At 41.9% G+C, this 14,612-nt stretch overlaps 3 protein-coding genes across 3 annotated transcripts; 2 read left to right on the forward strand and 1 right to left on the reverse strand.

Annotated features, from left to right (window-relative positions):
• The first annotated feature begins 435 nt into the window (after positions 1 to 435).
• Positions 436 to 4,212, forward strand: LOC133919446 (nudix hydrolase 8-like). Its single transcript, XM_062363833.1, has 9 exons — positions 436 to 721; positions 812 to 1,065; positions 1,370 to 1,435; positions 1,574 to 1,711; positions 1,858 to 1,935; positions 2,030 to 2,080; positions 2,169 to 2,203; positions 2,663 to 2,771; positions 2,846 to 4,212. Exons 1-9 carry the CDS (start codon positions 607 to 609, stop codon positions 3,038 to 3,040), a joined length of 1,041 nt encoding a protein of 346 aa, XP_062219817.1. The 5' UTR covers positions 436 to 606; the 3' UTR covers positions 3,041 to 4,212.
• Positions 4,213 to 4,479: 267 nt separating this feature from the next.
• Positions 4,480 to 6,841, forward strand: LOC133919447 (deSI-like protein At4g17486). Its single transcript, XM_062363834.1, has 4 exons — positions 4,480 to 4,614; positions 5,250 to 5,537; positions 5,625 to 5,705; positions 6,390 to 6,841. Exons 1-4 carry the CDS (start codon positions 4,497 to 4,499, stop codon positions 6,536 to 6,538), a joined length of 636 nt encoding a protein of 211 aa, XP_062219818.1. The 5' UTR covers positions 4,480 to 4,496; the 3' UTR covers positions 6,539 to 6,841.
• Positions 6,842 to 8,154: 1,313 nt separating this feature from the next.
• LOC133919445 (putative lipase ROG1) lies at positions 8,155 to 13,802 on the reverse strand. The gene is made up of 10 exons (XM_062363832.1): positions 13,603 to 13,802; positions 12,946 to 13,013; positions 12,235 to 12,305; positions 11,893 to 12,129; positions 10,544 to 10,707; positions 10,413 to 10,468; positions 10,257 to 10,309; positions 10,028 to 10,142; positions 8,667 to 8,764; positions 8,155 to 8,500 (listed from the first exon to the last, which is right to left on the reverse strand). The coding sequence occupies exons 1-10, from the start codon at positions 13,722 to 13,724 to the stop codon at positions 8,429 to 8,431; spliced, it is 1,056 nt and encodes a 351-aa protein (XP_062219816.1). The 5' UTR covers positions 13,725 to 13,802; the 3' UTR covers positions 8,155 to 8,428.
• Between the last annotated feature and the right edge of the window lie 810 nt (positions 13,803 to 14,612).

Genomic DNA, 14,612 nt, shown 5'->3' on the forward strand with positions numbered 1-14,612 from the left:
ATCTGCAAATTTGCAGATGTAAAAAAAAAAAAGCTTGTATCACTGTTTATATAGTATGTAAGTGGATCTAAGAAGAGAAAGAATTTAATGGAAGGTAGAAAATAAGTGCCTAGCTGAAAAAATAAGAAATATTATGATAATATTAAATAGATATTATAATAATATTATAAATAATAAATAAATAAATTTTTAAGTACCTGATAGAGATAACTTAATAAACTCGTAGGTTTATGGATGCTTAGAGTGCAAGTTATTAGAACTTGGCCAGTCAAGTTCCTGTTAATTGCCTGAGCTATGACGCTACTACATACGAAGCTGGTACCTGCCATCGATTGCTCCGAAACGCGACGATTCCCACGCTGTTGGCATGCACTAGCTCCTTATCCTTCTTGTGGCTTGTGAGAATGACGAGGATCTCACATGATATAAAAGCGTTCGTACGTGCGGTGCGAGCATTCTGTGGTCCCGAGACACCTCCACAATCCACATCGATCGCACACTACTCTACTTCCCCACAGATCAGAGCAGGTGCCAGGTAATACCCCGAACAGCGCGCTTGGGTCTGCTTAACTTTAATCTCTTGGGTCTCGCGTCTGAGTGCGTGGAATGGAAGGCAGCCTCGTCGATTCAGCCGCGGCGAGTTTGTGCGCCACGACGGAGGCGCGCCGCCGCACAGGCCGGAGCGGCCCGAGGTTCTTGAGCTGTTCTTGCTCTTCCAGAGGTACATCACTTCTTCCCCGATCTGCTCGTTGGTCACTTGCCTCAAGCTGCCATGCATCTCACCGGCTCACCCCTCTGCCGTTGTACCCAGATGAGCCGGTGACGAGGGCCTGGGCGTCCTACTCCCGCGTCAGTAGGATGCCGAGGGCGGTGAGATTGGTGGCGCGCATAAAAGGATGGAACGGCAATGGCCACAGGTGGACGACGGCGCTGGAGGACAGCTCCGTCCTCGAGGCCCGAGAGGACGAGTACGGCGGAATGGTTGTCGACGCCGACCGGCTGCCGTCCGACATGGCCGCGTTCGCGCGGTCCCTGTCGGCGTCGCTCTCCTACTGGAAGTTGGTGGTACGGCACTACATGTTAAATTGCTCAATGTTGCTCTCTTAGCTTCGCTATGTTTATCCATGTCATCGGTAGTATCCGTTTCACAATATTTCTCCATCCATCTTTTGATAATAGTTGCTCTTTTGTTATAAGAGATTTTAAATGTAAAGTGTGGGTTTTATAGGAGAAAAACCGATGCATATAGAGCAATTAAGTAACTTTACATGTTTCAAAAGGGGTGAGGACATAATTCTAGGGGATTTATTACACACTTTTTGCATTGCAACGGAGGGAGTACATGTTTATGACTGTGATGTTTTTACAGGGCAAGAAGGGGGTGTGGTTGAAGTTACCGCTGGATCGCTCCGAGTACATTCCATTAGCAGTGAAGGTATTGAGTAACTAAGTCAAACAGTAATTAATAGTGAATTCTCCTTTTAGATTGTTCCTGTCTCATGCTGCATTTCGATCACAAACTGGTACTTGTCAGTTAGTAGCAGTATTGTAATGTGATGTTAGCTATGTGCAGGAAGGCTTTAGGTATCATCACGCAGAGGAGTCGTATCTGATGCTAACGTACTGGATCCCTGATGAACCCTGCTTGCTCCCGGCAAATGCCTCTCACCAGGTTGGAGTTGGGGGCTTCGTGATCAACGATCAAATGGAGGTACGTGACTCAAGTGCTAATGCATTTATCATTGATGGTGCCAGTGTTAAAGATTAATTTTGTATACGTATGTCTGCTTTTCCATTATCTAAAACAAAGTATATGTATATCTGATTATGATGACATTTTCTTGAGCATCTGACAAGGTTCTGGTGGTGCAAGAGAAATATTCTGCTTCAGCGTTAGTTGGTGTTTGGAAACTCCCAACGGGATTCATTCATGCGGTAAGGATCAAAACAAGGACCTGGTATGGTAAGGACTACTTATCAATTGTCATGAAAATTTGTTGCTGAAGAATGTTCATTTGATTTGTGGCAGTCAGAAGAGATTTTCACAGGAGCTGTCAGAGAGGTCAAGGAGGAAACTGGAGTAAGAATAAGGCATTCTGATACATGTCCTTTTTCTACTACCTTTCAAAGATAAATGATGAATATCATGCTCTTGATGTATTATGCAGATTAACTCTGAATTTGTGGAGCTGATTGCTTTTAGGTAATGGTTTTGCTCATGGTTTATTGGTTTTCTATTAACTTAAAAATTACTGAGCTGTGCGAATTAGTATATGCACCTCCTTGAAAGAAAAAAGTCGGATGGGGACTCCATCCTCGGACCCTACTTGAATCTCCTTAAAATGATGCATGGTGATTCATTCTGTCATGTGACATTTGATTAAAAGACTCCAGTCATGGTCTGAACTTGAGAGAGACTACTAGGACCCCCCCCCCCCACTCTTGCTCTGCTCTAGCTCATTTCTGTAGATGCAGCCATCCACAATTTAAGAAATTCTTATTTGAATGTTGGGCTCAATCAACCATGCGATACTTACTGAAACACATGCATAACTGTCTAAGCGCGCTTAGGATACTTCTCACGATACGTATCATTTTAAAATCGTACTAGTTCAACATATAAGCGTTCTTACTCTAAATTTTTGGTGTAAAATTGTGGTAGGCATGCACATAATGTGGCTTTCCAAAAGTCCGACCTGTTCTTCATCTGCATGCTGAGACCACTACCCGGTGATATCAAGATTGATGAAGTGGAAATTCAAGCAGCAAAGGTAGATCACGCTTTGCCTATGTACCACGTTGGCTCACCCGGCCCGTAGCTTCTGATCTCTGAACATGGTTGCAGTGGATGCCACTCGCGGAGTTCATCGAGCAGCCGTTCATCCAGGACGACCACATGTTCAAGAAGATCGCCGACATCTGCATGCAGCGCCTCCGGGAGCGCTACTGCGGGCTGACGGCGCACAGTGTGATCTCCAAGTTCGACGGCGGGACGTCCACCTTGTACCACAACGTCGCCGGGCCCGAGCCCGGGGGGTAGCTGCGATGCTGCCTGACGGATCGGCTGGTGTGTTCACTTTCTCCTTGATGATTCACTCAGGGTGTGCTCCCAATTAATCCCCAAAGTCACCGTGAAATAAAGCAGTTGCTTGCGTCGCCGTCGCAATCATCTGTACATATACCTGGGCAAGAGAGCACGACGAGCTTGCCACCTCTCCTGTCCTCTATGTACGTAGATCAGCCGACGCCGCAAGCCCGTAACTGACTGTCGGTTTAGTTGCCGCGTAGTTTCTCAGGTTCGGCGTGTTACTCAGCAGCGCGAGCTGCTCACCGTCCTCCCTGGCTGCCTATGATCTCGCTCGCGCGAGCTGGAGCCCATCAGCATGTTCCATGTTCCATGTTGCATTGGATTGGGCCCGCGCGGAGGCTGTCGTAGCGGCTGGAAGGGCTCACGGAAGGCAGCCGCCAGCAGCGGGCGCCACATCTGCCGCCGGTCACGGCGCCCGTATCTCTTTCTCTCGTCATCCCATATGATCTGTACTTGATTTTTGATGGGCCGTACAAATTTCTTTTTTGCAAAATGACTTGGTGGGAGAAAAATGTGCCTTCTGATAGAATCGAACAGATAAGAATCAGTGTTCTTCACTTAAAATCTCTCTCCTTTGCGCCCCGCAAGGGCCAAGACTCATCTCGTTTTGTCCAACGGAAGTCGTCCTGCTCCCGCCGGAAGGGAAATTTCCAAAAGTGCACGTGAACTCATGGTTTATATCATCATTCATTTGTGTTTAGATTCGTATTGAAAGGATAAATAAAAAAATTATTTACGTATTAACGAACATATGAGTATTAAGTGAGAGGATGGACAACTAGATACGCCGCGCGTGCTTAAAGTCGTTTGCGTATCTCCCGCTCCATCTAGCTGACGTGGTCACGACGAGCGCAGCACAACTCAGGAAACGGAAGCAAAGAAGAGTGTAGCTAGCAGTAAGGCTCTAGTTGTGAATTAAACCAAACAGGAGTTCGTCTCTCATCTCGCATACTCTTGTAGAGGGGAGGGATTTATTCTCAGCTAGCATCTGGAATTAGTTCAAATTAGATAAGGGTATTCACACACGTGCGCTGTAGTGAGGATTATATAAAACATATATGCTTAGAGTATCCATACGTGTGCGTGAATTTAGATATGAGTATGGTTTAAATGAGTTGTACCCCATCTAAAATCTAAAAGAACCCAGGAAACGGGAAGGGACTACTCTCACCAATCGTCAAGCAACAGCGTAAAGATAGCGTCACATGTTTGGGGAAAAAAAAGCAAACGACAAAATGGTTATTCCTTAATTAACCAAATCGAATCGGAAAAAGGGGGCGAGAGAGAGGAGTTCGCCCGACGCGTCGTCCTGCCGCGCGCCAAGCCCTAGCCCCGCCCATTCATGTTGGGCGGGCCGTGAGATCGATCTCCAGGGAGGCTCGTGCGTGGGCTTCGCCGGCGGGCGGTGATGGGCGCGCGGAACGACGGTGCGTCGACGCCGGTGCTGCTCAACGTGTACGACCTCACGCCCGCGAACGATTACCTTTATTGGCTCGGCTTCGGCGTCTTCCACTCTGGGATTGAAGGTATCGCAGGCGCTTTTTCTCCTTTTTTGTTTTTGTTTTCGGAGTTGGTTGTGTTGATCCGTGGTCATATTCTGGGCCTAATTCCACTGGCTATTACCACAGTGAAATGATGGTTTGAATACACGAGGAGGGGGAAGAGAGTTTCTTGTTTTCTAATACATAATTTGATATGATGCTGATTTGTAACATCTTTTTACCGTTGCTAGTTTCGGATCAATTTTGATGTTTTGTACGATAATAAATTCTGCAGCACAAAAATGTATTGTGAGGGCTGATCCCCGGGGAAAAATATGGGGAATGGGAACGAAGATAGAAGAATATTGATTTGTCTTAGCAAGAATTTCAAGTAGAGTTGTTCATGGCATCTGTCCTAGTGAAAAAGATCGCTCTTGTTTGTCATAATTTCATAGCATCATTCTTCATAGGTTATTAGGGAAGTGTGCATTTACAAAATATTCAGCAACTCGGTTGCCTTATTTGATTGTATGTATTGCTTCAACTGCCTGAATGGTTGAATCAAGCACTATTTTATTGAAAATTTTATTTATGTTTGCCTTTTCTAAATCTACATAATATGGTGCCTATTTTAGTATCCAACTGATCTACAACTCAAGTCTTTAGCATTTTTTGTTTAGTCCATGGCACAGAATATGGATTTGGAGCCCACGACTTCTCATCCAGTGGTGTGTTTGAGGTGGAATCGAAAAGTTGCCCCGGCTTTATCTATAGAAGGACAGTGTGGCTAGGCACAACAGACATGTCGCAGGAAGAATTCCGCTCATTTATTGAAAAACTTGCAGGGAAGTATCATGGGAACTCATATAATTTGATTACAAAGAACTGCAATCATTTCACGGATGATGTCTGTCAGAACTTAACTGGAAAACCCATCCCTGCCTGGGTGAATAGGCTTGCTAGAGTAGGTTTGTATCAGTATCACTAGCAATTTGTTTGTTTCCTGGATCAGTTGAAATTATAGGCAGCTGACTGTATTTTCTTGCAAAACTTAGGTTCAGTTTTTGACTGCCTGCTCCCAGAAAGCGTCCAAGTTTCTCCTGTCGGTCGTGTCCCAACTCTTCGTCCAATTTCTGGTTACCATCTACCTAAATTTTCTTTATGTCGCCTTTTTTCTATTTCTGTGACTCCCAAGGTGTTCTTTCATGCCAAATTGTTTCAACCTAAGAGGAATAGCTTGTTTGCGGGCACGCCGATTGGACTCATTTTATCATATCAATTCTGTGCTGTGCTATGCTACCTTTTTTGAAAAAAGAAAAATTGTATCACTGACAAGCAATAATAGTTTCTCTATCCTCTTCAACAGTGTCTTACCCGTTTACCTTTTTTTCTCGTGAGCAGTGCGCTGTCACCATTTTAGTAAATTTATGTGTATGTGTTTGTTGGATGCTAAGTGAAATTTACTTATGTGGCAATCAGAATATGCTACATGTTATGTATGTCCTTCCATCTACAATTGTCAGGTGGTATCAATCTTATATTTCAAATTGTGACACACATCTGGTAGCTTCCACAGAACTGAGATTCCACAGTAATTAAATTGTTGTGGAAAACTTTGATGCTTGTTGCAGAAACTAATATTACTATGTATCAGGTAACTCCTGTAGAATAACTACTCTTTTTAGGCAAACCTCTAAGCAATTGGATAATATTTATTATCAGAAAACAGAGGAGGATTTTGTAAATACTGTTTTCTACTCTTTCTTAGTTTGAACAGTCTTATTAACCATTTTATCGGTTCCTCTTAAAACATTACTCAGATGATGATTTAAATTCAATATCTTCGTCAATCATTGGGGACAGTGACGAGGACGAGGCTGAGGACAAGCACCTGTTGCCAGCACCATCCAATGACCTGCATTCTGTAGATGTGCCACCGAAGTTAGCGAAAGACCTTATGAAGCTCTAATTACTTGTCGTTTACCAGTTCGTGACGTTGCTTGCTGTCTTATTCTGACAAATTTGTTGTCATCCATGGTAGCAGCGGCATGATGTTAGTCTGTCATTTAGCAAAGCTGGAAATTGCAAATTCGCACTGTGGGTTCCAGTATCTATTAGGATTGATAATGTAAAATATTGCCTTGCGCAATGCTTGCCGAGCCCAGCACTGAAAGCACATATTGTAACATGTAATTACAGAACCATGTTCACCGACACGGTTATGGATCACGATCAACGATCCTATAATGGCTGATTGATTTTTGTAGTGGAACTTAAGCACCTGTAATGACTAGAGTCATTCTTTTCCCGGTCTAAATTGACCAAGCTATTGCAATTTAGAAGTTTATCTTATGCAACGTTAATATCAGGATTGTTTAGATTTCAGTGGTTTGAGACGAAACTAAAAGTGGGACTCTATTGAACATAAATATTAAAATATTTATATATCAATTACAAAGATAATATTTTGAGTAGAGTTTACGAACATTTACGATAAACTTGAATCACTTGAAATACGTCTATTACAATAAGCTAGAACAAAATTATATTAAATGCTCACGAGAACAAAAGTATGAGAGACCAGAGTACACGTGTGTATGCTTATGTTAATGTATGCTAATTAGTTAGATATACTCATGCATATGTACAACTTGATGCGTGTAGATCTAGTTACTCATTAGTACATGCAGTAAATAGTTTATAGCTATAGTAGCTTTAGAGCTATCTGCTCGTAGATGCCAATACCACAGTACAAACGCTGGACACATTGATCACCAAAGCAAAGCGGGGTACTTTTCATATTTCAAATGTGCGATCTCAATAAATATCGGATTTATTTGAAGTGGAGTCGAAACTATAGAGGAGAAAAATTAGTGATGAAAACTCATATGGTAATAACTGATGTATGCCCTCAATCGAAGCTGCAGGTATGCGGATATCTTGAAGTCATGGTCCCACAAAACGCAGGAAAATTGAACTGTCTAAACGGAAGAGAACACGAAACAAACAAATAACCAAATAGGTTAGGTAGATCCGTCACTTAATTTTTTATAGACCGTACGAACTGATAGACTTAACTGCTACTTTAGATCAATGTCTATATGTTATCGTACGACATATTAAACATACATACTTATACATACATAGATATACTAGGAAAGACCCCTCGGTTTGAGGCCAGGGGGGCGCCCCGCTCGACCCCCTTAGAGCCGGCCCTGTAGGTGCCATGGACAATGCTCCTGTCATTACCGGCTGAGTGATTTCTATGACCATGAAAGCGACTAGTCTATTTTGTACCGCGGTACATATTTTATTGAGTCTTTGTTTATTAACAAAGTTGCATTCACCACCACAGACGACATAGCGAGGCGCTCATACTAGTGAAGTTACCGATGTGTTTGACTTCTTCATTTTTCGTGTAACAAATACGGTCATATTCGTCAATAATTCAGCATTTTGTGACAGGGAGGCTTGTCACCTTGAAATCGAAACACACACATTTCTGTTGATCCACGCAACACTTATTTTTTTCCACCTATACATATCATATCCGCACCAAGTTTTTTAAAACCCTTGCACGCCATATCAAGAACAACCTTAAATAAATAAATGATGAACATTTACCATGGCAAGGCCAATGTTAAAATTACACCATACAACATATATAATCACAAATGACTAAATGGACCAACGGGCATGCACCGAGTGTTTTCCCCTCTCTATATCTATACGTGATCCATCAGAGACTGGAATCTTGATACCTGGGATTTCCATAAACGTGCTCCCCAGGCTCGGCGACTCAGCAGTTAGTAAATGACGTGTCCTGGTTTAAGTGTGTTTCCAAAGACCAGGGCTTCTACTAGAGAATAAAATGGTCAATCATATGCTGTATGACATCGGCACCTTCGCAATGCATCACGGGATCCTTTACCTGTTAAAATTTCATTCGTAGACAAGCTTCAGCGACAGCATTACTTTCACAAACATTAACCGGTCGCTAAGCTGTTGAGAGGGAAAGTACAAGCTAGGGCACTTGGCACTGAACCTATTTTTACTTCTGCATATGAGAGAACGTCACGGGGAACGAAAGACAATACCTGAATCAGACTATGTGCTGCAGATCTTACTTTGCTGTTGTGGAAGCTAACATCCACCTTTTGCCATGACACACGCTTAAGTCCTCTTAAAAGAAGTTCTGTACATTTCAATAGAAGTCAGCCCATCTTTTGCACTACTGCCATAAAGAATAACACGTGCCATATAAACTAAAATTATGTCAGATCATACAAGTTGCATTTTATGATCCCCTGAACACAATGCACATTTCCCCTCCAAAAAAAAAAAAATCACACCCTCTAATGCACTGATAATATGGAGAACGTTCACTGGACAAATGCATGGGGAATGGGAACTCGTGATGGATGAAGTCATGGAAATGATGACACTCGGACCATAATATTAAACATAGAACACTATAGCCACATTAGTAAACAGACCAAACATGTCTTTATTGATCCGGATAGGTCAGGGAACCGTCCATGAACATAGTCTCATTTGTAACCATATCTATGGATCTTGTGTTCCACCAAATATTATAGATTCACAAGCACCCCAGGCAACATGCTATATAGTTAGGGACCCCATGCAACATGCCATGGCACATTAAACAGCCACAACATGACAGATTAAGGCCATACTCCTATGTCTTGGCTATTCCAAGAGCTTTACCAACTGAGACGCAGTGGCTCATTTATTTTATCTCAAAATAAATGTATTATTAAAAAATTCTGAATAAAGAGCTTATTTCAATGTAAAAATATACAAAAACAGACACACTTTGAAGTCTATATCTTTTTAAAAAAAAAATACTGAATAACGAAGTATCTTTTTATTCCCAAATCTGAGCCTAGGAAGACTTGAACCTGGTGGTAGGTTGTATATCCTGACCTCCCACAAACTGAGGTATGCTTAGTTTCTCAGGTTTATTTGGGATTTATATGGAAAGTTTTATTCTCTTTAAACCTACAGGAACTAGGAAGTTCATTCCCAATATGACAATATCAACACACATAAAAAGGACTGTCCCTACAAACTACCTTTTATTATTTATATGCAATACAATCATAATTAAATTAAATTAGCACGGAATTATGAACTGTGTTTTTGAAAAGTAGGCAGGAAGCAGATCCCACAATTGTAGCATCCTTTCCACTTAGGTAGCAGAAATACATAGAACCGGGAGAAAGCACTATTTGAGATGGAGGGAGAAAATATTATCACATTAGGACAGTAAATGCCAATACTCCCAAATTGAGTTTGGATTTGCAGCATTGCAAACATAAATTTTACTAAGATTTTCATATTATACTAGCATTCCATATTTGGAGTATAAAACGATCAATAACAGATAGTGAAATAAACACATGTTCAATGGTATAATCCAAGAACTAATACAAACCTTCTAGTGTGCAGTTGTCCACATCAGCAGCGCCAGCACATTGATTAGGAGTTTCTGCTTTGGATAGTTCCTCATATACAATATGTGGGTAAATCTTGTTTGTTGAATCAACCCACTGCAAGAATATAATTAAAATGTAGATTATAAATGGTAGAATAAAAGAAAGAAAAATCATGCTATAGGTTGACCAAAGCAACAAAATTTACAAAGGAAAGAACATAATGTTTACCTTGGGTAATTCCGAATCTCGTCTTATGGATGATGTCCTCCACCCGACAATATCTTAATCAATATTCAGTTATGGAAAAACTTAAAACAATGCTTATTATTACATGCCAATTTTGGGAGTAAAGGTTTTTTTGAGACCAGGGTGAATTAAAGATACGATCATGACCAACATTGGAGTATACCACTCTTCGTCTAAATGCTTGCAAAGCAGACCTACAGCAAGAAATTAGTAAGCTCTAAGTATTCACAATCCAAGCTCATAAAAGCAGTTGAGGAAGATAAGCATACATAAACTGCAGGTCCCCACAATCGTCCACCATGCGTTGCAGTAATGGAGGCTTTCCATCATCATTGTCAGTAAGAAAGAGGTGTTTGCCAGTTCTTCCAAATATCAAATGAATGACGTAGCACGCAAAATTTTCAATTGCTGTAACTCCGAAAAGGAAAGGAACCTGTATAGTTTAAACAAAGATCAAATGTCAAATCAAATGCCTGAAGCATTCATGTTAGCACAAGTACCAAAAGGCTTCTGCAAAACATTCAGACCAACCTACTAAATATCCTATTATTATCACTCAAGCAAGTTAGTTCTTTTTGAAGGAATTAGTTTGCAAGCATGTCCGTCAATCTGCAAGGATGTAATTAGGGGTGAAAACAGACGGGAACGGTCGGGAAAAGCCCTAACCACTTTCACTTTCACATTTTTTTTTCTCAAAATCGGAATAAAAAACGGGAAAGCCGGAAACGAAAACGAAGTCGGAACTATCAGACATTTGAAAACGGAGCCATTGGAGTGGAAACATGCCGGTATCGGTTGGGAACCGATAATTCACATCGGAAATAGAATCTTAACAACTCACAACCAATATGACATATAATTTTTTTATTAATACTTTCTATAAACGTGCCACTCAATATATTTTTTTGAACAAGGTATTTGAATATAATGTTTTGAACAAGGGATTTGAATAATAAGTTAGTTTGTCCTGAGAGGAATCGACCAGGGAATATTATTTTTTAGATGGTCAGGAAATACATGGCAAAAGAAAAGTAAATAATTGCAAAGCAAAAAAACATTGGAAAAGAAAAGAAATGAAAGAACTTTGGGCAAACCAAGCATGCTCCCTTGGACTCCTCCGCCACCACTGGACACTAGGCCGCACCCACTCCTTGAGCTCCTGGTGGGCTGTGAACTGCAAATGCACAGCCATAGCCCATAGTATGGCAGCAGGCGTAGGCGTTTAACCCCACATCGCCAAGCCAACCTACACTAAGGTGTAGACGTGCTATATAAGGAGACCCAGGGGCATTGAGTTAGCAAAGCCTGAGGTTGGGTTGCTGCCTAGGCCTCTAGCTAGAAAAAAACGGGAATTACGTGGGAATTTTTGAGTAAAAACGGGATTTCGAGAAAATGGACGGGAAAAGGTCCAAATTCTTTTTGCTCCCAATTTCGAATCTCTTTCACCGGTTTCGTCCAGTTTTGGATTAGCTCCGATAAAAACGGGAAACGGTGGAGAAAAATGAAAACGGTGTTGAACGAAACAGGAAATTCCCGTACCGTTTTCATCCCTAGATGTTACATGGTTTCTCAATTTATGAATGCAATGATGAAAAGCAAAATGTAAGTTACTAGGTACCTGCTTGTTTCCTCGGGAACCAAGATGCGGTGACGCAGCAGTTATGAAGTTCACTGCCTCAAGTCCATGTATGGTACCTATGTTGTTGTCACTCAAAGTTTGAGGAGCACTTTGGAATGTTCTTCTTGGTGTCCTATAAAGTCTTCCAATGGCGTATCTTGCAACCAATCCTCCAACAGAATGAGAAACAAAAGATATCTTTTTTATATGTGGTCTTCTGTTAATTTCTTCAATAACCTGCCTTGCAAAATTTTGTCATCAATTTGCAGAATGGACGCATAAAGTAGAGCAGAAGAGATACATACTCAGAAAATAAGCAAGATGCATAATGGAAGAACTAACCTCTTGTGCCAATCGCTCGCCCATCACATCAATACCGTCTAACGTTAGCTTGTGCATGTTGCAGTTACTACCTACAAATTAAAATACCATTGAAGTAACCGTAAGAAAATAGTATAAGTAGGAAAATTTTCTTATATAGTTCGCAAAATAATATTTGGTGTATGATTCCATTGTAATCATACAGGTCTTGGTACAGGTGTGCAAGAATGCAATTTTTTTTTCAATGTGTGTGTGTGTGCTGTACATATAGACATCACCAAAATCATATGCAGTAATGTGTTTTTTTTTTTGGCATCATATTAGTTGCCCATGACCGGGATATAATTCTACAAAGAAATAAAATTCCAAGTGTCCAACAAAACATGGAAGATGAGGTAAAGCTCCTATCTTATTTCTTTGTTAGCCCGAGTGCCTAGTAACAAGCCAATCATTTGTATGAACCGCACAGAATCCACCAATATGGAACAGCTTTCTTAAACATTACTGAGGCACCAACCAAGCACCTCAGGTGTAAAGGTTGGACACTACTGACCAACCAATGCATCAATAGTTCAACACTAAGCTACAAGGATTAGTGTTTATGATATGCTAAGATATCAAATTAGCCTTACTGAAAGCACAATATAATGGAAGCATGCCGATATAAAACTCACAGATAGTGAAACACTATATTATGAGTGATGAACATACACAGAAATTAAGAGAGCTTACAATGAACTATGACTTTGTCCGAGAGCAACTTATGAAATTGCTCAGCTCCAAACTTCCAATCTGCTGTGCTGTACAAATAAGGGGTAAAATGATCAATACAGTGGCAGATACAATCAAACTACTACTTCAAAGAAAAAACAACAACTAAATAGCAACAGCACGACAGAAATGCATACACGTGATGTGAATGCACCGAATTTTTTTACAAAACCGCGTTTCGCTTTGGTATTTAGGTAGTCTGAATTCATCAGCACTGGCAAACTTTCGCCGTTTCGCGTGGCTAATTGGAACTGCCAACCTATACTCAATTTGTATGGATCACGTAGCGTCTCCGCAAGAGACACCTCAATTCAGTTTGTTAAGAGGACAATATGGGTCATCGAATTAACTTACTCCACTCAGAAAAAGCCCCGTAACTGCGTTTGCAACCCCCGTGCTTCCGGGGAAAAAATTTGAATCCAAAAAAATGATCAGCTCAATCAGAGAACAAATCCAAAATCCCCAACGCTCTCGAAACAACCAAAGGATCCCCACAAGAGAAGTGTACGGCAGTAGGATTTGGACGGGGCAATTAAGAACCGAGCCGGAGCAATTACTCGGCCTAATTACGAGATCAAACGAAAGGGAAATTAGATATAACCAAACAACTAGCCGTACCTCCCGACGATCCCGTGCACCATGACCACCAGGTGGTCGGCCCCGCCTCCGGCCGTCGCCGGCGCGGGCGGCGCAGCCTCCTCGGTCGCCTCCCGCCAGTCTCCTTCGCCTAGGTCACCCATTCACCCGGCCCACGCACGCAAACGCGCGAAGGGGAAGCGGAGCCGGAGAGAGAGAGAGGGGTGTGCAGGGGAAAGGGTCTGTGCTTATAAAGGTGGGCGGATTTGTTTCGCTAGTCGCGACGCGAAGGCGAAGCGAAACGGCCGAGCGGAAACAGCCGCTTGGGGATTGGTATGGTCGCTCTTGTCCGTTTGGTTAGACGGTGACAGGTGGGGTAGCCCAAGGATGTGGACCACCTGTCAGGGTCTTGCCAAGGGCTACCGGGAAGGAAGACAGCTAGCTCACTCGGACTAGGGAAGGGAAGAGAAGGGAAGAGAAGGGAAGGCCTGCACTGGAAAAGCCCAACGACAAACCACCGTCCACCGGCCCAGCTCGGTAGTATATGGTTTATGTCGGTCGTCCACAAGTTCATATGGAGCAGTCTTATTCGTTGATTTTTATATATATTCTATGATTTTTTTAGTTATCTCTTTAGACGAATTTTAATGTAAATGAACGGTCTCAGTAAGCTACGTGTGCGTAAAGGTTAGTGGAAATTTCTTTCCGTGCTATTCTGGACTCGCCTGTTGAAACAGACAAATTAATTTGAATGCTGCAAGGCGCTCTCGCCTTCTGAAGGTGAGTTTTGGTTTTCTGCTCTGTAACTGTGTTGCTCAATGATCTGATGTAACAAATATCTTATACTTCGTGATTAGTTGTGCTAAAATTTGAGAATACCTTCTAAAAAAAAATCAGAGAATACTGCTGCCGAAGTGTACCTTGTGTTGGCATTGAAAGAGAGGTCACAGAAATGCAATCCTTAATTATTTTTTTTGACTCCTCACCACTGAATACAGCTGTAGTATCTGAACATGAACGCGCGCACTCACTCCACACACACTCACACCCCA

This window comes from Phragmites australis, chromosome 5, assembly GCF_958298935.1.
Source record: "Phragmites australis chromosome 5, lpPhrAust1.1, whole genome shotgun sequence".
NCBI lineage: Eukaryota > Viridiplantae > Streptophyta > Magnoliopsida > Poales > Poaceae > Phragmites > Phragmites australis.